General features: G+C 37.6%; 2 protein-coding genes across 26 annotated transcripts in view; one reads left to right on the top strand and one right to left on the bottom strand.

Moving 5' to 3' along the window:
• Ttc19 (tetratricopeptide repeat domain 19) overlaps positions 1-9,220 on the top strand; it is a 45,409-nt gene extending 36,189 nt beyond the window's left edge. For 2 of the 7 annotated variants that reach the window (XR_006846685.2, XR_009224688.1), the window contains one exon: positions 8,630-9,220. The gene's annotated coding sequence lies outside the window, so the exon portion shown is untranslated. Of the gene's footprint in view, positions 1-22; positions 3,595-4,059; positions 5,870-8,629 lie in introns of those variants that run through there. The other 5 variants (XR_006846682.2, XR_006846686.2, XR_006846684.2 and 2 more) reach the window with 3 other exon arrangements.
• Positions 1-27,613, bottom strand: part of Ncor1 (nuclear receptor corepressor 1) — a 153,486-nt gene that overhangs the window by 5,818 nt on the left and 120,055 nt on the right. For 9 of the 19 annotated variants that reach the window (XM_046422057.2, XM_046422061.2, XM_046422063.2 and 6 more), the window contains 18 exons: positions 27,238-27,378; positions 25,988-26,071; positions 25,178-25,434; positions 24,465-24,825; positions 22,399-22,626; positions 19,722-19,931; positions 19,105-19,254; positions 18,643-18,780; positions 16,611-16,776; positions 15,884-16,377; positions 13,147-13,275; positions 12,552-12,709; positions 11,284-11,507; positions 8,325-8,468; positions 5,765-5,907; positions 4,855-4,908; positions 1,592-1,645; positions 987-1,208 (listed from right to left, as the gene is read on the bottom strand). In XM_046422057.2, the coding sequence (XP_046278013.1) occupies positions 987-1,208; positions 1,592-1,645; positions 4,855-4,908; positions 5,765-5,907; positions 8,325-8,468; positions 11,284-11,507; positions 12,552-12,709; positions 13,147-13,275; positions 15,884-16,377; positions 16,611-16,776; positions 18,643-18,780; positions 19,105-19,254; positions 19,722-19,931; positions 22,399-22,626; positions 24,465-24,825; positions 25,178-25,434; positions 25,988-26,071; positions 27,238-27,378 (3,357 nt within the window). The remainder of the gene's footprint in view (positions 1-986; positions 1,209-1,591; positions 1,646-4,854; positions 4,909-5,764; positions 5,908-8,324; positions 8,469-11,283; positions 11,508-12,551; positions 12,710-13,146; positions 13,276-15,883; positions 16,378-16,610; positions 16,777-18,642; positions 18,781-19,104; positions 19,255-19,721; positions 19,932-22,398; positions 22,627-24,464; positions 24,826-25,177; positions 25,435-25,987; positions 26,072-27,237; positions 27,379-27,613) is intronic. The other 10 variants (XM_058572008.1, XM_046422068.2, XM_046422076.2 and 7 more) reach the window with 6 other exon arrangements.

Genomic DNA, 27,613 nt, shown 5'->3' with positions numbered 1-27,613 from the left:
TTTGTATGCTTGGTTTTAACAGGAGATAAAAAATGATCTAATCCAACTTTTTTATCTGTGTGTACATTAAGATGTGTCTGGAATAATGCTTCTCCAGTAGCAGCAGCAGCAGCACTACTTTCTAGATGATGTGATCCATATGGCTTAAGCTTACACTGTGCCTGTCATTTTTTCTTACAATTGGAAGTCACTTTTATTAAAAAACATGTATGCTTCTGTCATGATAATGTATAGGTAAGTACAGATATGTACTGGGTGTAGTGCTGCATGCCTGTAATCTCAGCAACTCAGGAGGCTGAAGCAGGAGGTTCACAAGTTCAAAGCCAGCCTCAGCAACTTAGTGAGGCCCCCCTGTCTATAAAGTAAGTAAATAACTAAGGGCTGGGGATTTAGCTCTGTGGTAAAATGCCCCTGGGTTCAATCCAAACCAACAAATCCCCCTCCAAACCAACAAAAAACATTGTGAGGGCTGGGGTTGTGGTTCAGTGGTAGAGTGCTTGCTGAGCATGCGTGAGGCACTGGGTTCTATTTTTTTTTTTTTTAATATTTATTTTTCAGTTTTCAGTGGACACAACATCTTTATTTTATGTGGTGCTGAGGATCGAACCCAGCGCCCCGCGCATGCCAGGCGAGCGCGCTACCGCTTAAGCCACATCCCCAGCCCTGGGTTCTATCTTGACAACATGTAAAAATAAACAAAATAAAGGTACTGTGTCCATCTACAACTAAAAACAAATTGAAACAAACAAACAAAAACACTGTGATGCCAGGAGGGTGACATTCTAGGTTTAAAAAAAAAAATTTGTTCATGTTATTATATCATCTGGGCATATGAAACGTTTTTAAGACTTTTTCTCTGTTAAAGCAAGAGGTGACTGAGCCCATAAAGACAAATGCAATTACTTGGTAATGCACCAGAACTGGTAAAATAAATAAATTGGTTCCCTGGGAAAGACAGCAGCAGATCACTAAAATGAAAACTTTACCCGAGTGAGGTGATGGGTCTCCTTCATCTCTCCTGGTCTCATTGCTGGTCACAACTGAGGTGCTGGCACTACCAGGCACTACTCCCACAGGCTGGGGCATGACAACTCCATGATCCTCAACTTTGTCATCAAAGCTTCCCATGAGAGCCTTCCTTATAATATCTTCTAGACCAAGATTACTCGCAGGATCAGCAAAAGAATGACTTCTAGAGCTAACTGAGCCTGGAAGAGATAATCAAGCCATTTCTGCTTGTCTGAGAGGCAGATCAGGGCACAGGGAAATGAACAGATCACACCAGCCCTCCAGCCCACTCAACTTGCACAGCACTCAGCAACTGCTTAGAACACCACTGAGGGCTCCATACAGTAGCCTTCTCCATGTGCAAATATTTTAAGGAATCTTATTACACTGTTACTTAGTAGATTTGAATTTCTTTGCTCATTTATCTTTTCAGGAAGTGCTGACTCTACTGACTCCTTAACTAAATTCTTATTTCATTTTTGCACACTGGAGCAGTTTCCTGGCATGCAGTCAGTACTCAATGTGTATTTGTTGGACTTGACTGCTACTGTACCAAATTCATATTGGTAAATAATGTATTTACCTGATGTAGTAACTGCTGGCAGATTGAAGATCTCAGTTCCTGGCTGAGCAGCTGCTGTATTTAAAAAACATTTAACTGAGATGAGCCAATCATGTATGCTGATTTAAAAAACAAACAACAACAACAAAAAAACCTAAACCAAAAAAGCACATCTTACAATAAAATTAACTTTTTTATTTTCCATGATCTCAACCTTTATTTTTCATCTGTTAATATGTATACACAATGAAATAGTTAAAAAAAAAAAAGAAAAAAGAAAAACAAGGAAATCAGGACATTAACAGGTGAGGTAGAAAACTCAAAATAGAAGTAATATAACTTACAAAGGGGAAAGAAACTTTGCACTGCTAGAGAAAAATAAATAGGGAAAAGTCCTTCTCCGAACAGGAATCCAGGCTTCCTAGTAAAGAATTTTGGACTTTTAAGTTGACTCCTGAAAGTACCAATGGGTTTTTGAGGTAGCCTGAGATTAGATTAAGGGGAAGGTCACACCTCAGTGAGTATGAAGTTGACTAAGTTCCTACCATGGCTAACTGAAAACATTCTCAGGACATTCCCTGGATCAGACAAAAGATTCTGCCTGTTGATTCTTTCATTTCTGCTAACTGGAATTTATAACTGCACAGTTTAAATGAAAACAGCAGATAAACTGGGAACTACCTATAAATAATTTTGTGCCCGAAGGAGAAGGGGCACAAAATGGGGACATAAATGCTGTCTCTGCCACTTCTTTGAACTTGATGTTGAGAACTTTAAAAGGAAAAAAGAATGCGGGAAATAAGTGGGTGACTAAACAAGTAACAGGAGGATGGATTTTTACCTAGGGATGAAAGCCATCAGTGAAGATGGAAGAGTGTGCCTAGAAAGTAACTTTCCTGATCAGGAAAAGCTTTACACTGATAAGAGGAACTAGGACAGTGGCTACGGATAATGGTCTTCTTTTGGGCCAGGTAACACAATAAATAAACTAAATCTTAATAACACAGCCTTATAGTTACCACAGGGTTTGTGAAATAGAACTTATGAAATAGAACTTATTCATTTATATGCGAAATATTTATTGAATTGTTGGCTGAATCACAATAAAATTACCTGCTTATTGATCAAAAATAGTCAACTAATAACTTTATGAAGTTCAACCAATGATACTATATAGATATTTACTTAGAATGTGCCCCAGTGTGGTATTTTGGGGCACACAAATCAGAATCACCTGGGTAACTTGGTAAAAATGAAAAAAAGGACCCCTTGTTTAAGATAGAATATGACAATTGCTCAGGAGGGGAAAGAAAGGTGGATATCTAAGAGCTGTGTGGAAGGCAAACAGAAGAAGCCAAGAAAGTGCGAGCCAGTAAGATATTGAAGAAGAAATGAGGTCTGCAAAGATCTGTAAGTAGAGCTATGATGATAAAACCAGAGTTTCCTAGGGATGAAAGTGACAGTTTAAACCCTCACAGTGGATGAGAGAGATCAGTGCATGAGAAGAGCCCTGAACAATCTCAAGGACTAACAAAGCAAAACTGAACTTCCAAAACAGAAGAAACTTCCAAAGAAGTAGAGAAGAAAAACCACCACCACTACCAAAAACAGCAGGAGAATGTAGCGTTTGAGAGACAAGAGAACAAAAGGAAAGAGCAGAGAAAGGAAAAGGCTCACTGTCAGAAGCTGCAAAGAGACTGTTTGCTATACTGGTAACTGAACCCAAGGTGGTCTATCACTGAATTCTATCTCCAGCCCTTATTATTTTGAGAGTCTAAGCTGCCCAAGGCTGGCTTTGATTCCCCTGACTTGGTCTCCGGAGTTCCTGGGGTTACACTGTGTGTGTCACCATGCTCAGCTAAAGGCAGTTTTAGGGGCTGGGGATGTGGCTCAAGCGGTGGCGCGCTCGCCTGGTGTGCGTGCGGCCCGGGTTCGATCCTCAGCACCACATACAAACAAAGATGTTGTGTCCGCCGAAAACTAAAAAATAAATATTAAAATTCTAAAAAAAAAAAAAAAAAGAACTACTTTAAAGGCAGTTTTAAAGCACTAAGGTTTTTAAAGAATGAAGTCATTGCTGTCTTTCATGGGAAAAAATGGAATTGAGACAGAGCAAAGCTCTCCTGGTTGCTGATGGCAGTTCAATTCCCAATGAGAACTGAATAGTGCTCTAGGGCCTGGAGCCCACTGTGAATTCCCCTTTCCAGAGTCAAGGTTTGCATTCAAAAATATCCTAGACTCTAGAGCAATTTTATTAATATTTGCCTTAAGACATTAATACTCTTTATTTCCTGTTAAAGTTAGATACTTGTTTCGTCACTCATTTAGAGTAGAGACCGTCGGTTAACACAGAACTCTGCTCAATAAACATTTGTACAATTGGTGAGTGAGGGCTGCTGTCAAGGACAATGCAAAACACTAAGAGAACAAAAGGTAGGCTTCTTCACTCCAAGTGGTATTTCTCCATCAGGAATTTCTTTCCCACTTAGGGGGCAAGACAAAGACTAGAGGGACAAGTGCAGACCATACCAAGGTGGAACAGTTCCCAACTGGCTGCTCTGAGATCTACATCTCCATGCTTTGACAGGTTCATCTTTGAATTCTGACAGGATTTCAACATGAAGGTAGTTGGTGACATTTGAGAAGTTATAAATAATAGATGAGACTATTGAAGCTTTGAGATAGAAAACTGTAATGATAATATTAAAAGGGGGATATGGTACCTATAGGGCTGACAGTAGTTCTGGTTGGCATTATCTTTGAGACGATTTGTTGCCATTAAAAAAAAAAAGAATCTAATAATTAAAAGCTAGGATAAATTCACATGGAAGTGACATTGGGCTCATCCTTTTTTCTCTTTGACATTCAACGGTTAATCACAAAGTGAGACAGATCCAAACATACATACACCTGGCAGTTCACAGTTCAGAGCCCACAGTTTCCTTTCTTTTGGCAGTGTCAGGAGATCGGTAGATGGTAGATGGCAGAAACAGAGCAAACGGAGGTCTACACAGATTCTACCACAGGATGGAAATGACGGATAAGTAAGACTGGGTGATAGTACAAGTGAGCGTGCTGCGTGACCAAGTGCAGGAGGGTTCTGATGAATGCATGCACATCAGCCCAAAGGAAAGTTCTGCCATAGAGTTTCATTGGATATTTAACCACAATCTGGCTAAGGATGCTGTGAGTATAGAACTGTTAGAAGCCTGTTAGTACATCACTGGAAGCATAGACTCTGGAGTTGGAATGCCTGAGTTTAAAACCACAGCCCCATTACTTACTAGTTATGTAACCTGCGCCCGTTATTAAACCTCTCTGAGTCTCAGTTTTCTCATCTACAAAATGGAGATAATTATATGTAGCATGTAGGTTTGTGAGGATTAACTGAATTCATATACACATACATATGTAGAATAGTGCCTAGCACACATTTCTAGTCTCCCTTCGTTACCATTATTATTGATGATGTTATACGGTAAGTCTACCAGAGTTGCATATAAATGCTGAATGTCCAGAGAGACCCTGGTGGGATAGAGAAAGTAGCTGGAAGGGAGCAAGCACAGATTACCTTGAGAAGGGGAAAGGTGTGATTTAAAAGTAGCCCACTAAGAGAACTTGACACCTATATTCATACTTTGTGTATTTATAACTTCAGTGTTTAGACTGCCAACAAAAATGGTGATAAGATCTTAGGCTACCTTAATAACAATGAATTTACACTAGATCATATCACACTATTTTGTGGAGAGCAACTGAGATAGCAGGGTTTCTCAGAACAAGGATGTGAAGAATAATCAATGAAACTAGGAATATTTATAGACTCACAAAGGACATGACTTCAGATAGTCTTTACCTATCTGAAGACATGGTGTGTGGAGAGGGCCCAAAAAGAAAAAACTAAAATCAGTGACTTAAAAACAAACCCCCACAACTGTCCAAACCCACATAAAAGTATCCCAGACATAGCATTAGTTCCCAGAGAAAATGGGCAACTTCAGAAAGGAGCAGGTTCCTGCTAAAGTAGGAACTCTTGTGAACTGGCAGATATTTGGGGACGAATTTAGGATTAAATATGTTGGAGGTGTTGAGGATCAGATGCCTTCAAACTTAAGGGTTACAGAAGAGGCAATGTTGGCAATACCAATACTAATACATGTTTTATTCAGGGTTAATGAAAGAAGTCCCACTTACCCATATCAGAGTCACCTCCACCAGAAGAGTTCAACTTACGAAAAATCTCCTGCTTCTTTGATTTAACCATGGGTGATGTATTTTCAAGCTTGGTGAAGAATGAAGGCAAGTAGCTTATACTCCCTGGTGAGCGGGAATCATTTCTGTTAGGAACACAGTTCAGTTTATTATAATCATATACTCCTAACCTGGGGACATTCCTATTAATAATGGTGATGGTCATAGAGTACTGGGAAAACTACAGCTTATATTTGTCATTAAGAAACTATGTGACCAGGGGGTGAGGCTCAGTGGTAAAGTGCTTGCCTAGCAAGTATGAGGCACTGGGTTCGATCCTCAGCACCACGTAAAAATAAATAAATAAAAGGTATTGTATCTGTCTACCAAAAAAAAATTAAAGCCATTCAGTATACCATGTAACCCAGTAAGTGCCAAGATTTCAATTTTGAAAATATTTCAACAAAAATGACACAGCTGCATTAAAATAGGTTGGAAATCATAATCTAGTTATATAATTTTAGGTAATGTTAAAGTAATGTGAGTATATAACTTATAAGAATATATTACTTTTCATAGATGTTCCACAGTTGGAATGATAAGATAAAATGGGTTAAGGGCATAATAGAATACTTTAGCTCTCAAAGATGAAACTGTAAAATTGGGATTAAAATAGATAAATCCAGAGTAGGCACTCTTTTAAGAAATCAACATGTAGCAAATGAATACTAGCAGGAAAACTTGGAATACCTTTGTTTTGATTGTGGTTAAGGGGTACTAGGGATCAGACCCAGGGGCACTTAACCACTGCCACATCCCCAGCCCTTTTAAAATTTTTTACAGACAGCAGACCCTGCTGACTTTGAACTTGGAATCTTCCTGCCTGAGTCTTCTGAGTGTGCCACTGTGCCTGGGAGAAGCAGCTTACTATGGTGCTTTCTGCTTAATGGCATGAACCTATTTATGATTACCATATAAATTGGGGAGCTATTTACTAGCTTATACTTTTTTTTTGAGGGGGGTGTTTTCAGTACTGGAGAGTAAATCCAGGGCCTTCTTCATGCTAGACAAGTGTTCTACCACTGAGCTATATTCCCTTTTTTTTTTAAATTTTGAAATAGGGTCTCATTAAATTGTCGGATTATAGGTATGCAGCACTATGTCCAGCAGAATTACTTTATCATTTTATTATCTTTTTATATATTTTTAAAACATTTATTTTTTAGTCATAGGTGGACACAATATCTTTATTTTTTTATGTGGTGCAGAGGATCGAACCCAGTGCCTTAGAGGCGAGCACTCTACCTCTAAGCCACAGAATTACTTTTTGTGTGTGTTTGTGGTGCTGGGGATTGAACCCAGGGCTTCATGCATACAAAGCAAGCACTCCACCAACTGAGCTACATTACCAGCCCTAGAATTACTACTGAAATTATAACTAATAGCACACCTACCTATAAAAAGCAAGAGTTCTTACTTAAGCAGTCATCAGTTGGATTTGAATAGACTAGCTATACAGTAAAAACAAAACTGTCCATTTTTTTTTTTTTTAACAGTCATTTCAGTCCCAGCTGAGTTTAATGGAAGAGTTTCATAGTTCACTGGTAGCTTCCTATACTAATACACTTAAGAAATCAAGTCTCTCTAATAGTTCTAGGCCATCAATGACCTAGCTAGGGGCCAGAGATGATAACACAGACTGTATAGAAGGAAAGCTGTTGGTAACCTCATCTGGTCCTGTAGATTCATTCATCATGCAAACACAAGAACACTTACTATCTTCAAAAGAGTTAAAACATGGTCCCTGTCTTAAACATGTAAATATATAATTAAATTTAATATCATTCCCTCTCCAAAAATATTTTTTTTCTTTTTCAATTGAAGGCACCAATTTTGTTTGTTGCCTGTGAGTATATGCAATAGAAATACACTTGGGAGTTAGACTTTGGTTTAAAATTGCACTTTCCCCTTCTTGTCAGTCTGACCAGAGGTAAATCATGTTTTTACTTTCAGCATCAAGGAGGGTGCTACACATCAAGGAAACAGCATGAGTATAGATGAAAAGGAATTCAGTGTAAAGCTGTGTAAACTAGGTCCTGAGGGAACTCAAATGCCATGCTAGCCATATAGCATTTTACTGGATATGAGTTTTAGACAGATCACTTTGGTAAAGTATGAAGAGGGGCTGGAATGGGCCAAATCAAAGACATCTCATCATTCAGAGGGTTGGAGTTAGGGTTAGAAAAGATAAAATATGTAAAGCAGTTTGGTCTGTATATAGTCTGCAATGCTTTGTACACAGTAATGTAATGGTAATATTGACTAAATTGTAATGTTGGTGAATCAGTCAGGGACCACCTCCCCCACCACAATTTTTTTTAAAAGAATATGAGGATTTAATTTCAAGAGTAATAAACATTTTTTCTAATCTATTTAAATGATGATATTTTTGCTATAATCCACTAGCATTAGCTCCCTGGGAAAACAGACTTAAGTGATCAAAGTTCAAAAAGGCACTAAGCCTGACCCCTGCAGAGGAGCTGTGGTTGGGAAATGCACTCACCTCTGCTCTGTAGGCTCCGAGCCCCTCTGAGATAACAGCAACATGTTGTCCTGTTTCTCATGCACAACTGGAACCTGGGGTGGGGAGATGGGCTCATAGGGCTCTGAAGGGACGTGACTTCTCTCTGGAGATTTCCCAGGTCTGCTGTTGTAACATGTAAAAGGTTAGATTGCCCTCTACATGTTGACTGATCATTCTAAACAGAAACTGTTAACTAAGATTGCTGATTTCTATTAGAAAACAGTTGTTATGGGTATTTGCTATATATCTAATTACTGAAAATGCCTTTTTCTTCACGGACTCAGGAGTCATATACCAGTTAGTACCACAGGACAGCAACAGCGGAAGCGGAAGCAGCAGCAGCAGCTCCATCCTGAGGCTCTGCATGTACTTCAACATCAGACTCCAACCTGCTCTTTGGCCAGTTAGTCCAATTGTGCCCTCAAGGGTTTTACTGTTTATTTTGGTCATAACTTATCAAGTCTTTCCTTGATAAGGACTAAACTGAAACCTAAGAGTTTTAACCAATGAACCCACACTATAGTTAATGGTGTGAGACCTTCTCTGCAATTGTTTTTCCTCTGAATACCACTTTTTTTTTTTTGTACTGGGCATTGAACTCAGGGGCACTCAACCACTGAGCATCTCCAGTCCTATCTTATTTAGAGACAGGGTCTTACTGAGTTGCTTAGTGCTTTGCTATTGCTGAGGCTGGCTTTGAACTTGCGATATTCCTGCCTCATTCTCCAGAGCTGATGGGATCACAGGTGTGTGCTGCCACGCCTAGCTCCTTTAGAGTCTTTTAAAGTCTTTTACATAGAGATTATGCATACTAAACACCACTTGTGACTTTCAATATCTGCATATTACTATTAAACATTTCCTTTCACAATCAATTCATCTAGTTCTGATTTTTTAGAAATATTTAGTTCCTTTGGTCTTTACCTCCCAAACTCTAAATATATACCTTTACTTTTTGATTTTTATCAACTATTTTCCATGAAAGAGTTTGACTTACCTTTTTCTTGTTTTTAGCTATTATAATCTTTGTCTATTTAACCTTAAGCAGCATACTTCAACCTTTTTTTAAAATGAAGAAATTAGCATGTATACCCTTCTACCTCTTTTCTGTGACTTCCCTTCTCTTTCCTATGTCTACCAGCCATATTTATTTGATTTACAGCATTTATATTCTATGCTAGAACTACAGATAATTTTTTCTTTATTTTGCTTACAGATTAAAAATCAGTTATTGGTGTTAAAACAACAATATGAATTGTGAGAACAGTTTAAACACGATTTTTACTTGATTGACTTGCTTCAAAATAATTCAGTAGGGTGGGGGTTGTAGCTCAGTGGTAGAGGCTTGCCTAGCACATGTGAGGCACTGGGTTTGATTCTCAGCACCACATATAAATAACTAAAAATAAAGGTCCACTGAAAATTGACCAAAAAAAAAAAAAAAAAAAATACAGCAAAGCCTGTGCAGTTGCACATACCTGTAATCCCAGTGGCTTGCGTGGCTGAGGCAGTGGGTTCCTGAGTTCAAATTTAGCCTCAGCAACTTAGCAAAGCCCTAAGCAACTCAGTGAGACCTTGTCTCTAAATAAAATGTAAAAAGGGCTGAGGATGTGGCTCAAAGGGTAAGTGCCACTGGGTTCAATCCTCAGTACCAGGGTGGGCAAAGGGAGGATAAAAATGAAACGAAACTGGGTATGTACTGAGGATTATAAAAGCTGGGTGATAGGAGTATGGAGATGGAGTATGGAGATGTACTGTTCTTATTTTTTGTATATGTTTGAAAATTCTGTAATAAAAGTTTTTTTTTTTTTTTTTTTTAAAAAAGACTACTCAGCTTCTTAAACACATTATTCTTACTTCCTTCTGTTCTTTGCTAATTTTATGGGGTGGCAGGCAGGCTAGAGAATCATCTCTGCTACAGATTTGTCTTCATATTCCCAGCTATGGTTCATCAGCCTTGTGTGTCTTCCCTGTATCTGCCACTCTTTGCTCTGTTGATATTTCATTTTTTAAAAAAACATTTTTAGTGTATATGGACATAATAAATTTTATTGATTTGTTTGTTCGTGCTGAGGATCAAACCCTCACATGTGCTAGGCCAGCTGAGCCACAGTCCCAGCCCAATATCTTATTCTTTTTCTCTAAATTCTTATTAATTCCCTTTGTGCTATTTAGCTATAAACATATTACTTTGTAGTCTATCATTTTGAACAAAAAAAAAAAAACTGCCTCATTTTTTCTTAAATCCAGACCCCAGAACATCAGGTAAGAAAGTACACTCTTTACCAGATAGTCCTGTCACATTAAGCGCTTCCTCCCACGGCGCCTCTATTGGCCCCACTTTCCTATTTGTAATGTCACCTTTTGAAGCATCTATTTCTGCTGCCCCAACAGAAAACAAAGAGTGAGATGTTTGAGAGATTTTTTTTTTTTTTTTTTTTTGGTTTTCAGATTAGGGTCTCACTCCATGCTCAGGCTGTCCTCATTCCTGTCTCCTCAGTAGCTGGCATTATAGGCCTGCCAACGTGCTAGGCTTGACAGATGATTTGGAAGGAGCACTTAAGTATCCCTAAATGACTACTAAACTTTACTATTTCGGGCTGGATTGTGGCTTAGCAGTAGAGTGCTTGCCTAGTGCATATGAGGCACTGGGTTCAATCCTTGGCATCACATAAAAATATGTTATTGTGTCCATCTACAACTAAAAATCAAATATTAAAAAAAAAAACTAAACTTTTTCATTACCAGCAAATAATACAACAGCAAATGCCCAGACGGTAGAGATTCCAAGAATAATATATGGAGGAAAAAATCCCAATTTATACTTTCCAGGAAACAAAGGCAAATGAACTTTTGATGTGAGAAATAAGTACCCTATCTTTTAGATATATTCAAAGTGTTTTACTGCTGGAAAATTTACATATGGTTTGCAATTTACCTTCCCCGGGATTTGTCCACAAGATTTTCTGGAGAGACTCTAGAGCCTGGTCTTTGATGAAGGACAGATTGAGACTGGGATTCTGGGCTATAGCGACTTGAGGTTTTAGTCCTCACAGTTGTAGCCGCCAAAGCAGATGGTGAATTCTGGAATGTAGAAGTTGGAGGCTGCTGGGGAGGCTGTGAGGAAACTTGATTTCTAGCAAAATCTTGTGTGATAATTTGCTGTGAACAAGAAACGGAGGAAGTGATTAAACTCATTAAGTACCCTCCCCCTCAGAAAAGGAAAAAAAAAAAGACAGCATAAGAGTCTAACAAGCCTGGCATAGTGACATATGCCTTAATCACAAGTTTAACTCATTGGTAAACAAGGTCTAGGTCTGATCTACAGAATTGCAGAAAAAGAAAGAAAGAAAAGATGGTTGCTTTGCATTGGGGATATAGCTGAAAGGTAGAGCACTTGACTCTGATCATGTTTCGTCTATGGACTGGAGCACAATTTTCTATGCACAAGGCTCTGAGTTTGACACTCAGAATTATTAAAAATAAAACATTAAAATAAAATATGTAAGAAAAAGAAATGTCAGGGCTGGGGGTACAGATTGGTGGTAAAGAGCTTACTATTTAAGAAATTTGGGGGATTAGGGATGGGGGTGTAGCTTAGTGGTAGAGTGCTTGGCTAGCATGTATAAGGCCCTAGGTTCAGTCCTCAGCATCACCAAAAAAAAAAAAAAAAAAAAAGGAGCCTGGAGTGTGGCAGACTTCACTAAGGAAAAGAGTCTCTTCACACTGAAGTCTATTTTCTTTTTTCTTTGAGGTGCTAAGAAACAAACCCAGTTCCTTGCACAATCTAGGCAACTGCTCTACCATTGAGAAAATAAATGTTTTTTAAATGTTGTAACATGTATATATTTTTTTATTTTTTAGTTTTAGGTGAATACAAATCTTTATCTTTACATTTATGTGGTGAGGACTGAACCCAGTGCCTCATGCATGCTAGGCAAGCACTCTACCATTGAGCCATACTCCCAACCCCAGTGTGCTAATATTCTTAACACTCCAAAGAAAAATGGATTAAGGCTGGGTGAGGTGCTGTCTTCTTGTAACCCCAGCTACTGAAGGATCACAAGTTCAGGTCAGGTGGGGCAATTTACTGAGACCTTATCTCAAAATAAAAAGATTAACCCTGGGGGTCAATCACCAATACCATTAAAAAAAAAAAAAACTGTAAAAAGAAAGAAAAAATAGTAAGAATAATGAAAAACTTACACAGATGTGATCAGCAAGTGTGATTAGCCGATGGGTCCTAGGCACTTGGCCCATCCCCTCTCCTTGTGAAGAAGGAGGCAGCTGCTGTTGTGGAGATGGTGATTCCTGCTGGGGTCGATAGTGATGCAGTGGTCCTTCATACTGTCTGGTGGGATCGGCTAATATAGAACACATACATGTCTTACTCCAGGGATGCCCCTGTTTTTTACTCATTATCAAAGATTTATTCCAAAGAATACACGAAAAGGATATGACAGAACTTTAAGCACAGCATTTATGTATCTTAATTTTGATGCAAAAAATATTTATTTACCAATAGAAGTCTGAGGACTTGTAGAATAAAATGTGAATGTTTAAGTGGGCAAACAAACTATTTTCTATACCATTAAACTATAAACAAAAGAGCAATTAGCAATAGCTTTAAAGTTGCTTTTCCTTAGTGCAGTCTTAAAACTTTTTAAAAGCAGACTCATATAAGATGACCCTGAAACAAACAAAACAAGTTATTTCTTAGCATAGCATAGACAGATAATTTTGAAGCAAATGATAAATGCAGATATGATAACATGTCAATGGTGGCTAAAAAAAGACTTACTTTCTGTTTGATTTGCCTTAACAATCTCTGGTTGATAGGCCTGCAGTTTTTCCTGGGGTGGTGCAGGTGAGCTGGCAGGACTTATGACTTCTATAGCATCACTAGGTGTTTCATATCTGTGAGAAGATACTTTAAGAAAAGAATCTTATTTTAAAACGAATGCCTGAAAAGTTTCAAAAGTCCAAGTTCTTCATACCTATTTGCATATTTTAATTTTTTCCCCCTGTGCTCAGAGATGTCCAATGGCAATTCCTGGTTAATGATAAAACTTATCCAACCCTATGGACTGTACCAAAGGTGCCTCGATGTTCCTAATCTCTGTTAAGGTATAGGGTTTTCTGAATGTGTGGGACTCTAAGGTCTTTTTTAAAAGCCCACAGAAAACAGATGGGACATAACAGAAAACAGACTTGTGATATCTCCTGGGAGCTGACAAAGAAATCACCAGGGAAACTCTCATCAGAGGAGATTAATAAATAATTGAGAGAGTAGATCTCATCAGTTAATTGATACCAACAATTCCACTTCATGGGACAATCTGTTGTTCAAAAAGGTTTGAGGCTATAAAGCTGCTTCATTACCATAATGGTTTTTAAAACTATGGATTACCTAACATTATACAATGATTTTCTCAAATAACTGGAGTACTGTTGACAAAAATTACTCCAAATAATTTTTCATCACCTTGTTATGTGAAAATAAACAGGAATAGTAGGGAATATCTGAAGGGAATTGAATCACAGAAAGGAAGGATGCCAACCAACTCTTGAGGATGCCCACATGAAAGAGCTGCGTCCTCTAGGATGCAATTCCAAAGAAAAGAAGGGCTATGCAAAGATGGACAGGCAGCTTTTCACAGTCCTGCCATGGCCTCAGAACTCAGCAATCTGAGACTGGCGGATATAACTTCCTGATTAGGAATCTTCTAACTTTAGAGGGCTCTTTAACACCTACAGGCAACATTAGGACTTTCTCAAGTCTGAAAAAAGGGTGTTATAACCCTAGCTGGACATGGTGGTAATGAATTCTGTGACTTGACCACCTCCTGCTCCTCCAGTTTTAGTTGAACTACCTCCAACCAGGTAGGTCATGGAAATTAAAATTATACAGGTTCAGGAAAAGAGAAACCTAACAAATAGCATGAAAATTATCATTGAGGAACTAAAATAAACCACTATATTCTGAATTTATACTAATTTGCAATCTCCATATCCACTGTTACAAACCAACATCCTACATCCATTGAATACTAACAGTATTCTGTCAACAGAAAGTCTACTTCTGAACCTTGTTCACGTTGCTTTTGAAGACTTAGGGGCAAAAATGAGGGAAATGTGCTTCATTCCAGGGTGAGGAAGGCTCTCAAGAGTCAAACTGAAAACCAGACCAAGTGACTGTCACTAGATTTGAACTTCAAGCAAGTCAGTGCCCAGTGATAAAATTAAGATAAACTACCCAGAAATATGAACGAACCAGGATTTTTTCTATTTTCAGAAAAAAAATCAAAATTTTGATTTTGTTGAAAAATCAAATTCCTAGAGCAAGGTGTGTTTTGTGATGCAAACAGAAAAGAAGTGTTTGTTTAGTCCAGTGATTATGCACCCTAGAGATTATACTATCCTGGTCCAGAAGCCTGGGGGTGGGAGGTATTACCATGTGTATTGATGATTCCCCTCGAAAATACCCATTCATACAACTACCTCTCTTCCTTGGGCTAGCAATTTTCTGCATATTGAAAACCTATGTTGTAGATTTTCCTAATTCCAGGTTAAAAGGAAGTCTTTCTTCTATACAATACACGATCAAGATGTCTCTTTCTCTCTCAAAACCTCAGCAATGGGGTAGATTTAGACACAAACAAGTTTTAAAGTAGGCAAGGGATATTTGGAGATTAAAAAGAGCTTCACATTGCATTCTGCTACACAAGAATTTTTTTTTTTTCATTATCTCCAATACTACTCAGTTCCTTTAATGAAGATAACATAGAAAAGACTGTATGATTCAGTTACTTCAATTATTAGCAGCTGCTTGTTTAAATACCTGCTTGTTTTTTCTGGAATTCCATATAGAATTTAGGCAACATTAAAAATAAAATTTTAAAATAACTTTTCTAGCATTTTAGTGTAGATTGGTGAATTTTTGTAGACATCAGTGTGACAAACCATACTGGATCAAAATGCAAATCACTTTAACTTTAAAAAAATATATAAATATGTATCAGTGTTTTATTTTATTTCCTATTTTTTTGGTACTGAGGAGGGGTGCTTTACCACTGAGCAACATTCCCAGTCATTTTTATTTTGAGACAGGGTCTTGCTAAGTTGCCAAGGCTGGCTTTGAACTTGTGATCCTCTTGCCTCCACCTCCCAAGTCGCTGGGATTACAAGTGTGCACCACCACATCCAGTAAAAAAAAAAAAAAAAAAAAAAAAAAAAACTGTTTAAGAACATGTTAATATGCTCTGCCCTCTTTCTATCCAATTCCCAACTTTAGTTCTTTTGAAGGTAAGTTTTCTCCTGAAAAATGCACGGACAGGCTTATACTTAGAAAACAGGGATATTTAAATCATAATAAAACTAGAAGACACATTTTGCTGTTCTAATCCACAAAATCTTTTCTCTTACATTTATCATCAAGCATTAGGATTCTTTTATGCCATATAGTTCTGCTTTACCTAAAGAATAAAGTAATTCTTTACTCAGATATCACATTGTGAAACTCAGATTGAGATACATACAGCTACTAGAAGAGTCTGAACTTTGAGAGCCACGTTCCCTTGCATCCTTGTCCGAGGCAATTTGCCGGGTGATGATCACGTCTATGAAGTTAGCTGCAGTAATGGTAGTCTTCCCTCGGGTTCTTAGCTCTTCCTCATATCTGGATTTTGGAGGAGGCCCTTTATCTTTCCCAGCCTCAGAATACACTACTGAAGCATGAGGCTGGGGCTTGCCACTTGGAAAGGCTGAAGAAGTGTACAGACATTGAACAGATCTCTTCTCCACCTCCAGGGTTTTCTGCTCTAGCTGCTGCTGTTCACTAACTGCTGCTGACCTGCTTCTCAAATTTTCTTCTAACCTGGCAGCTTCATGCTTACTCTCTTTTGTTTTGGAAACATCCATCTGGGGTGCAGAAGCTGCAGCATCCACAAGAGCAGCCAGGGCATCCGCAGCAGTGTTGTAGCGGGAGGCTGGCAGGCCTTGGCTTATTGAAGGGCCCCCAGCAGGCAGTGGCCTGTAAATAAAACCAAATCACAGCTCTATGAAGAGAAGACCATTTACTGGGATATGTGTATGTGTGTATGTGAGATGCGAAGATGGACAAATGGCAAATCCCCGCCCCCCGCCCACCAAAAAAAGGAATAAGAAGTTTAGTGGCTAGAAAATCTTGACTATTAACTATTGTATAATTTTAATATGTAAGAGAATATAGTATTCTTTTAGTCAAAATGCATACAAGAGACTGACATGATTCGTAGCTGAGCAGTTGGATCCAAAGGTGTGATTACACTGGTTCCATTGGTTCCCTGGAAAACACTGGGTCTTTGCTGCAACATGGGCTCCTGAGTTCTTACTGAAGGGGACGGGGAGCGAACATATCCATGACTACCAGGTCTGCCAGGCTGTTCTGAGCCTGCAGGGGCAAAAAAAGAGGAAGAAAGATAAGCTATTAGAAAGAAGCTAGTGTTAATAGGTAGTAACATTAATGGATTGTTAATATCCTAATATTACTAAATAGAAAAGGAACATGAGATAAGAAATGTGATATTCTACTTTCTGGCCTTCCTCAATAAAGCCCACAAGTTGCTTGAAACAAAACATAAGTTTATGATTTACTGTCATTTCCATTTTTGTGACTAGTTTCATTCTTAACTCTAGAGAGAAATAGAAATAGCACCAAATGCATGAAGCATTAATATAAACCAGACAGGTTTATCTCTCAAACTGTTTTGATTGGATACAGATAATGGGTCACATCTAAATGTGTTCAGGCTTTGCAACCACTGAAGTGTTTAAGATAATTTCTCAGGAATAATATGACAGCATCAAATATGATGACTAGCTTTGGGATTTCTTCCACATATTGCCAACTACATTGACTTCAAAGGCTCTGTCCCCCATGAAAACATGATTGTGACACCTTCTTGCCACTATGCCTTCAGCTCTGTACCCACCTCTCTAACCATGTCTCTGCCTCCTATTCTCTCCATCTATATCAGCACATCCAGAAACATCTAAAAAAGACTGACCTATTTCTGTTTTTACACTCTTGAACCTGGAAGTCTCACTCAAGCCACAGTTTCAACTCATACAGATCTGTTGGCATCTCCAAGCTCTCTTTTTTCTTCTGAGTGCTAGGTCATATATAATATTGGACAATACAGATAGGGTCAATGATCTGATTTAGACAAGTATATCAAGGATAAGAACAGATACTCCAAGTATGTGTCGAATATAGTATGTCTAAAATAAAAATCATTCTTTCTTTACTTTTACTAATTGTGTTCCATTTGTTTTATTAGAGTTTTTTGTTTGTTTGATCTGTGGTACTAGGTATTGAACCCAGGGCCTCATGCATGCTAGGAAAGTATTCCACCCCTGAGCTGTATTCCCAGCTCTTTTTTTTTTTTTTTTTTTTACTTTTTGAGTCAGAAGTTGGTAAGTTGTGGAGGCTGGCCTTGAAGTAGTGATCCTCCTGCCTCATCCTCCCAAGTTGCTGGAATCACAGGCATGCACCACTGTGCTGCTGGCTTACATGCTCTGTCTTAACTGCAGACTAAAGTTGCTTCTCATCTTGTCCCTACTTTCCATATCCAGTTATTGTTAAGACATTTTGATTCTATTTTCATATTCTTCCCAGGAGTTCTTTCTTGGTCATTCCCTATGTTAGAATATTTCAGGCCATGAGGCATGTGAACTACTGACAGTTACTCTGGCCTCCTGGCAACTATGCAACTATGGACCTTCGGGGTTCTAATTCATCTCATGCCACTCTCTTGTAAGTGTTCTTCTGATGGTGTCACCTCCTTTTTGAACAGAATGGCAGCACTTTTCATTGTAATTTAAGATGTAATTCATTGTAATTCAATTTGGCCCACAAGCTGTAGTTTGGCAATCCCTCATTCAGAGCATGACACAACTTCTAAATGTATTTTTCATTCCCCATTTAAACTGGGGTATAGTTATAGCTTCCTATACCTTTGCTTGGGCTGCTCTTTTGGCTTTAAGAGCTCTGTGTCTAATATTTTCAGGCCCATCTGAGAGCAGCTGCTTGAGCCAATCAAAATGATACCTTTGCCATGGAAAGTTCATTTTTTCTGTGTCAAATTCATCTTTCCCCCATCCCAACCTCTAGAGGACTTTCATCTGCATTTCACTTGAGCCCTGTAATGACTTTTCACCTTCAAATTCTTACTTGCCCCTCGGAGCTCTAAGCACAACACACCACAACTCTAGATCACCAAGACCTGTCCCTAGGAGGGAGGAGCCTTTCACTGACCTGGTCGCAAGTAGAGGTCAGAGGAAGCTGCAGTAATCCGCTCCCGCTCCCGTTCGCGCTCCCTCTCCTTCTCCCGTTCCCTCTCCCTCTCCCGCTCCCTCTCTGCACTTGCTGCTGCTGCAAGATGTGTTGGGTGTCCTGCAAAACATATGAATCTGCAACTTAAAGACAAAAATGTCAACCTAATCAGGAACAATTTTTGAAATTTATAACTAAATTTTTTCAAAAAGCTCCAAAATACAAATGTAGAAAGATTGTTAACAATCCTGGATAATGACTCTAGCATAACATAAGCTTTTAGAGCATTTCTAGGATATCTAGTAACAGATGGCAAATAAGAACTATTATTAAATGAAAAGAACAAACCAAATGAGGGAAAAACTGCCCAAATAATAAAAGGCTATGTTATAAAACTCAAGCACATTGATCCTACTGGAGAAGTATATGTCTGCCGCATCTTACCTGGAGACATAGAAGCAGAATTGTATGGCCTGGGAGGGAAAGTAATCTGTGTACCAGGAATATAAGTGATTCTGTCCATGGGAGGAGTGCTTGTTCCCCCTGGATGAGGCACTAATATCGTTGGAGGCATATTGGTCAGATCAATGATTCCTATCCAAAAGACAAACACAATTTATGTAAGCATTTATTCTGAAGATAGATATAACTATACATGGCTTTTGGATTTTGTCTATTTCTATAATTCAATGATAATTTGTATGTAGCATAAATAAAAAGGTTTTAGGATCATCATTACCTTTTAATCTTCTTTAAATCTAGAGAAGGATATTAAATACTATACAACAAAAATCTTAAGGGATATTCAAATTAAAAAGAGACAGCAAACTAGTAAAACGTGGATTCCAAACACCTAGCACAATGATTTTGGTTATTTCAGTTTTCACCAAAACACCTCATCTTGATACATTACTATGTTCACTTTTAAGGGCTAGTTTATAGCCCTTAAAATATAAAAGGATATAGCCTTCATTTCTTTCTTTCCATCATTCGTTCAACAAGTGTTTATTAATTACTGATTAAAATAAATTCTATGAAATCTAAACTAAAAAGACACATGCCTCTTGTGGCTGGGTATGGGAGACCCAGTGGTTGCTCTCTTGGGGAGAGTCCTCTGGCTACATCTGGGCGCAAGTTCACTTGCATCTGCTGTGAGGTAATGTAATCATTTAGGATTGTCTGCCTTGTGTTTTCCATTGCATAAAGCTGATACTGACTTGGGTAGCCTGGAGTTGGTGAAAGCTGTCTCTGAAACAGGTAAGCAGCAGCTGCTGAGAGAACAACAACAGAAAGGCATTAAGTTTTGTCCTGGGTGAAATTCATTTGCCAGACATCACCCACAGAAAGAGTGAGGAAATAAAAATCATTTGCTGAGTTAGAGCATAGGCAATTATCACTTGGTATAGGAATTAAGGTGGATTCATTTTAGACCTTGATATATCAACAATATAAATTTTAATGCATTCTAATGTCTGAGGTGTAATGGGAAAGGGAAGAACAGTAGCTAAAAATTTCTCAAATAGTTTCACTTTCAATATTTGACACATAACTCTATTATGTTTTCACTGGAAGTCTCTAAGAGCTATGTTTAAAAATAAAATTTTTGTTGATTTCTTTTCTTCTTTTTCAGTGCTGGGAATTGAACCAAGGGCCTCAAATATGCTAGGCAAGTGCTCCACCATTGAGCTACGTCCCCAGTTTGAAAATAAAATTAATATACACAAATGAAAAAATATATGGAAACACTTTGTGACATAGCAAATTTACTTTTTTTAGAAGTAAAAACAATTAGTCTACAAGCATTTAATTTGTGCATGTTTGAAGCACAGACTATCAAACTTTTTCTATAAAGGGTCAGATGATAAATGTCACAGAGTTTTGTAGGTCTAAGACAAAACTACTTAACTCTGTCACAATAGCATAGAAGCAGCTACAGACAAAACAAATGAATGGTTATGGTTGTGTTCTAATAAAACTTTATTTACAGGAAAAGGTGGCAGCATGATTTGGCTTACTACAATCTGGCAATCCTTCACTTAGAACATGACAAAAGATTGTGAAGGGACTGACTGGTATGGTTAAAAAAAAAAAAAAAAGAAGACAAGGCCTCTATCCTCAAAATACTTATAATAATCCAGGTTAGGATGAAATGAAAAGCAGAGAAAATTGCTACAAAATAAAGGACTATTATAGACACTCAACAGAAATTATGTAAATTTTGTCTTAGAACAAAATGTAGATGTTCTCCCTAGAAAAGCCTCCGATATATTTTCTGCAATGTTTGCTTCTCCTTCATCCAGAAATCCAAGTCAGGTAAGTCTGTCAACTTACTGTTCCATTTCAGTCTGGGATAGAGTTTTCCCAGTACAGGTGTTCCTCAACTTACTATGTAGTTATATTCCCAATAAACCCATTGTAAAGTTGGAAATATCATAAACTGAAAATACATTTATATACCTAACCTCCTGAACATCATAGTAAGACAGTACATCATTCAGTGCTGGTGGCTTCCTGATTGGGAGCTGCCACTCATGAGAGAGGTTCATACTAAATATTGCTTACCCGGAAAAGATTCACATTCACACTGTGAAGTATGATTTCTACTCACTGCCTATTACTTTCTCACCACAGCAAAGTCAAAAAATGTAAATGACACAAACCATAGTTAGAGACTCTCTGTACTAGGCTTGAACTCCTCTGAAACTTAATGTTCTGAAGTGTCAGATAATTTGATGATACTGACACAGCTTTCAGCGAAAATATTTTCTACAAGTTCTCTGCTACTATAAAACGTGACTCTTATAGAACTCTGTTCCCAGCTGCAGTGTGACAGCTCCTCTCCTTCAGCTGCATGAAATGTGCTGCCTTAGGCCCAGTACACACACTAGTAACATGCACACTTCTGCTCCTACCAGAACCATCTTTGTACCTACCCGAACCATGTCTACCAACATCAGTGATATGCATTCATAAGTTTCTTCTAGCTACACATATTATTAAATTATGTAATGAAATGATCTGAAAATCAGTGAAAAGAGCTGTTTCTCTGAAAAGTAAGTTGGCTGCTATGGAAAGACTCAATAAAGAAACTTAATCAAGTGTGGGATATACAAACTGAAAGAATTGGGAAAAATATCTAGAATGATTCTGTATTTGGATTACTTGAAACTGTCTTTAAAGTTTTACCTTCACTTAAAAAAACAAACAAAAAAAGAAGCCGAACCTGGATATGTTAAAAAGGCTAGGTTTAATTGATAATCTAAGGCCTTAGGCTTCAGATCAACACACTGGTAAATGAATGTCTACTTATGTTCTAATTAACATACTTAAGGTATGTCTGTCATTATAAAGTATTTCTTCACACAAACTCACTTTTCCAATCAGCTTCACCAACTGCCATCAAATAAAGTTTTTCAGATACCTATTATTTTTAGTTCTCTAAAGGACGATGGCAATATTTTCTTTCTTCTTTTAAAATATTTACAGTATAGACAGACACAATAACTTTATTTTTTTTAAAGTGCTGAGGATCAAACCCACTGCCTACATGTGATAGGCAAGCACTCACCAGAGACATAATCTATGCCCCAAATTTTATTTCTTGATTTGGTGTTGATAACATGGGATGTTCAGCTGGCAAAAATGAAATGTATAATTATCTGCCTATTGTACTATAATAGGAAGCTTAAAAAGTTATTTCTTTTCTATAACTGTCACTTCACTATGTGTCATGCTTACCAGGATCCAGAGCCCTGTGAAAAGGCATGGCTGGATCCAGGTGTGTGGAAAGGTGGCTCCGATAAACTTCCCCTGCGGCGCTGCTCCGGTGATGAGGGTCAAATGGGCTGTGGCTCACAACAGGATCTACCCCAGGCACTGGAGACTTAGCTGGTATACTTTCCCTTTGGGTAGGGGTCAGTGTTGACTTCCTTTCATGATTGGCAGACTTGCTAGAAGAGATCGTAACTGGAAAAAAGGGGCCAATGCCACAAAGCCTTAAGAAAACTTGCAAAGTATGGTTATTTATCCATCTCTTAAGACAATATTCATATATTTTTGAGCTCTTTCTCCTTAAAGATTTAAATATTCATTCTTGCAAAATATTCAAGTGTCAAGAACTAGAAGCACCCTTGAGATCTGGAAAAGGTTGCTCCTTTGAGAGCAATAGCACCATTACTATAACACCTTAAGATTATCAAAATTCTATTATGAATGATTTTGTTTTCTGAATGAGATTAATATTCCAAATTATTCTGGACCCACATACCCACATTTAGCAAATCTCAATTTCTTTCTTTTTTCTTTTTTTTCTTTCTTTCGCCATACTGGGGGTTGAACTCAGGGCTTCATGTTAAGCAAGCACTCTACCAGAAAGCTATACCCCTAGCTCTTTATATTATATAAAGTTTATTTTGAAACAGGGTCTTGCTAAGTTGCCCCAGCTGGCCTTGCTTGTAGGTATGACTCCTACACCTGGCTTCAATTTCTTCTCTCTGCCTGTGTAACCCAACTTCCTGGTTATCTGTCAATTGTAAGTTACATTTTTTCCTTGCTCTGCTCTTCCACAGTGACTTTTTCATTACCTCACCAACATCCATCCATTTTCCTACCTATTCCAGCTTTTCCTTGTCTAAATGATGTTATTCAGAGTGGTGAGATTGTTTCAGTAATGCCAACGATACGCAAGCACTTTGCAGCCATCACCTTGCAGTAAAATATATGTAACATAAAATGTGCCATTCTAGCCATTTTAAATGATATAATTCAGTGGCATTAAATACACAATGTCTCATAACATCACCACCTTCTAATTACGAAAATTATGCTAGTATAAATCAAACAAATCTACATGTCAAATCCAAGAAATAACACTGGTTTATCATCCCCCCTTCTAAGTCCCAAATTGCTCAACTGTGGAGTGCCTTTTCTCTCTGCAGGGCAATTCTCCTTCCAAACTAGAGCCAAAGGTTTGATTTTGTTCCCCTATCCATAACTAGGCACTTCCCTCCTGCCTCCCTTGTTTTCCCCCTTCCCCTCACTCTTCATATTTATACCTACTGTACACCAGTACCATTCCTGTAAGCCCAATAAGTATGAATTACAATAAATTTTAAGATATGTGGATGCATTCTTCAGAGTCTCAGGCTGTTTCAGACACCATCTAGTAATAAATCAACACTTCTTATCTACTGATGTAGCCGCCAGCAGCATGGGGTTATGATAACAAGAATAGCTAAAATTTATTCAGTTGTTCATATATACTGGGCACTAATCTAAGTTTTTTAAATGTATTACCTATTTTATCATCACAAAAATCCAGGTCTTAGTAGTACACTACCACTTTAGAGATGAGGAAATTAAGACATAGACAAGTTAAGTAACTTGTGTAAGTTTGTAAGTAAGAAATTTGATTCAAAGTCTAAGCAATCTTGCTATGGAGACCAAACTACCATACCACATTGCAACTGGGAAAACAACTGCTAAAACTGACTTTCAGAAAACCTTACTCAATGGACAGAAAATCTATTCAAAAAATTACCTACTCTAGGGCATTTCTGGACTTTATTATACCCTGTACTTGAAGGCCATCTTCAAAGCTTCAAAAATTTCCAAATTTACTTCTAAATATTAGGTGCTTCACCTAATAAAGCCTGTTTTCAAATTAGTAGCCTTCCATAGCCCTAGTATCAAGCGTAATCTATGGATCTTGGGATAATCTGAAGCTAATAGTTTGATAGTTTCTATTTGTCAAAAGTGAAAAACTACAGTAAAAATGATCAGACAAGGCAACAAAAATAATATACCTTCAGAAGTTCTGTTCATCATAGGCGAGCCTCTGGACATGGTGTTCTGATAACTCACAGGGGTCCTCCGAGCACTGGAGTCATCGTAAATTCCCGGGCTCAGCTGTGCTTTTGGAGCTTCATGAAGTGTGGACCTGAGAACGGAGGGGCCGGAGCTCACCACCGACGTGTGCCGGGAACGCACTGGCTCACCTGCTTTCACATCTTCATATTTTCCCCTTTCCACCACTTTTATATTCTCTGGTACAATTTCCAGTGCAGGCAATCCACGGGGTAGTTTGCTAGGCCCCGTTATTAAGGATTTGACATTGTGTTTGATGGCAGATTGACCTGAGTTGCTGTCAAACTTTATTGGTGTGCCCTACAACACAAAGAAACAAACATTATAGGTAGCCAAGTTGTCTACATATTGTTCCACCTCAGGTCTAGGTCTGACCCACGGCAGTTACAATTTTCTATGATGACCTTTATTGTCTGTGTTGATGCTCGATCACAACCCACTGACCCTGACTGCACACTTTCCCACATTACTCATTCCATACTATGGATCAAACAAAAACTGATAACAAAGAATAATTAAAATTTCCACATTTACTTCTAAGAAACCTGACATCATAAGAACTGTTTATAAGTATTAAGTCACAATTTTACAAATGTTTCATAATTATCGTTCTGACGTAAAACTGCTGACAAAAAAAGAGAAACCTAATTACCTGGGAGATGGAACCCTCAATTATTGGCCTTGTGCTCTGGACCACTTCTGGAGTTTTTCGGCTTTCCTGAGTTAGAATATCTTGCCGTGGAATCTCATGAATGGAACGCCCCATTTCTTTGATGGTGGTGATGCCATCATATGGTTTTCCTTTGGTAATGGCACCCTCAAATGCTCGTATCGGAGGACTTTCCCTTTTAATCTGTTTGGGATACTTAAGGCCATCTTCAAAGCTTTCAGTTGTTGCCCTTGGTGTGCCTTGAAAAGAATTTAAGAAACAAACACTGAAATAATGTCAATGGTTGCACAAACAGTGCCACTGAATCGTACACTTAAAAATGGTTATAATGATAAATTCTAAATCCCAGCAGCTTGGGAGGCTGAGGCAGTAGGATCACGAGTTCCAAAGCAACTCCGTGAGACCCTGTGTCTGGAGTGTGCTGGAGATGTGGCTTAGTGCCCCTGAGTTCAAACTCTGGTACTCCCCACACCAAAAGATAAATTCTAATATGCATATTTTGCCAAAATTTAAATCAGTTTTCTGTTTATAGTAGATTCTCAAATAAATATTTACCAATCATTATTTTAAGGGTTGTTCAAAATATAATAATACATTAGTGGTCACAGTCATATTTGGCAACAATCATTTTCTGATAGACTATGTAGTGCAGAAAAGTATGACAGAAAAGTTATAATCAAAACAATATTTCAAGAGGGAAAATATCTTAAAAAGCAGGTTTCATGCTCTGCAAACTTATGTCAAACTACATTGCCAGTTATAAGTAAAAAGCAAAATGAGCAGAAAGTTTACCCTGCATTATAGAGCCAGACAGCACAGTTCTTTCTTTGAGGTCAGAATGAGGACTCCCCCTGGGTAATGCTCGGCATATTAGTCCTTTCAAAACAAGAAAGAAATTCATTTATTAAACATAATGAATATATGTCTATTCACCTACACTTAGTACTGTCCTTAGAGTATGTATTTTTGATAAAAGTTTTATGGAGAAAGAGACATCATTTTAAATTTGTGAACTATCCAAAAGAATACCATGGAAAAACAAATCAGAAATATCCAATATGACATCACACAGATCTCTGCACACATCTTCCAAAATTTACAAAATGGCCACAGGTACCTCAGTATAAGTCAAAAAAGAAATAGACACTTCAAAGTGAAATATAAAATCCTAATGCTTCTTTATCAAGAGCAGAGCATATATGGGATTGGAAATTATTGCTTAACTTTGAAATACACCTGAGAAAAAGGAAAAACATCAAATATAATTGTCATAAAAATAGAAGAAAAACATTAAATATGCAAATCTAAATGAAAGAGTTGTAAATAACCTCCTAACAAATTTTACATTATACTATCAATAAGTATGAATTAAAGATTGAAATAAACCATACACATTTACCTGAAGTAAGGATAACTGAGTTGTCATAGTTGTTTTAATAGAGAAAATTCCTCTTTTAGAAATAATTTATCCTGCTTTTAGTATTTTACCTACATTAAAATTCATTGGGAACAGGTTATGATTTAAAGGTAAGTCAATAACAAAACAAAACCAAAGTGATAATTTACTGAACATCATTATCTTCAGCAAGAGTTCAGACACCTGTCTCTAATCATTGGGCAATGGTGGGTACAATCCCTTAATTTCAAGAGGAAGAAATATGCCCAGAGAAATCCATCAGGAAAGGGTAAAACTAGGATTCAAATTCATGTCTTTGCTGTTATCTATCACTCATCACTTTATTTACCTCACTTAAAAAAAAATCTAATAATAAATTTTACATTCTTAATTCAAATACGAGGTAATTTACAAATGATATGAACAATTCAAACATGAACATTCTAATAGGTACTGTTATAAGTAATTATATTCAGTTTCACCTCCTTCTGCTCTCAAGTTCCATATATTTTGTTCGTTGATGTAATAATATGAAATTTAAGTTATATTAAAAATTTCAGGTAGAAATCAGAGATTGAACTTGATTCAACATGCATACAATATACAAAATTAAATGTATCTAAATAATGTTCTAAAAACATTTTACCCTCTAATGGTGCTGATACAGGAGACTCCCTCATTGACATCCCTTGTTTTATATTCCCTTCCACTGAGTCATAGCTTCTTTTTAAACTGACTTCGTGTGCTGTTCTTGGACTCCTGGTTCCTTCTCTGGCATTCTTAATATCTGTAGAATGCACAAACAAGAATTATTCAGACAGCTCAAGGCCCACAATGTATAGAAAATAACATTTTATTTTCACAATCTTACAAAAACTTGTCCTAGTCTAGAATATATTTATGTGTAGGTAACATTCATACATTTATTGAATGCCTACTTTTTACAGATAAGGTTAAGAAATTAAGTTTTTTTCCTCATGAAACTTAAAAGTGGTGGGTACAGATAAATTAATTGGCCCTCA

The sequence above is a fragment of the Marmota monax genome, unplaced genomic scaffold (assembly GCF_021218885.2).
Source record: "Marmota monax isolate L192 unplaced genomic scaffold, Marmota_monax_Labrador192_F-V1.1 WCK01_AAM20220418_F8-fsc00311, whole genome shotgun sequence".
NCBI classification, from domain to species: Eukaryota; Metazoa; Chordata; class Mammalia; order Rodentia; family Sciuridae; genus Marmota; species Marmota monax.
Note: the sequence above shows the minus strand (reverse complement) of the source record. Positions and strands in the feature narration are given on the sequence as shown.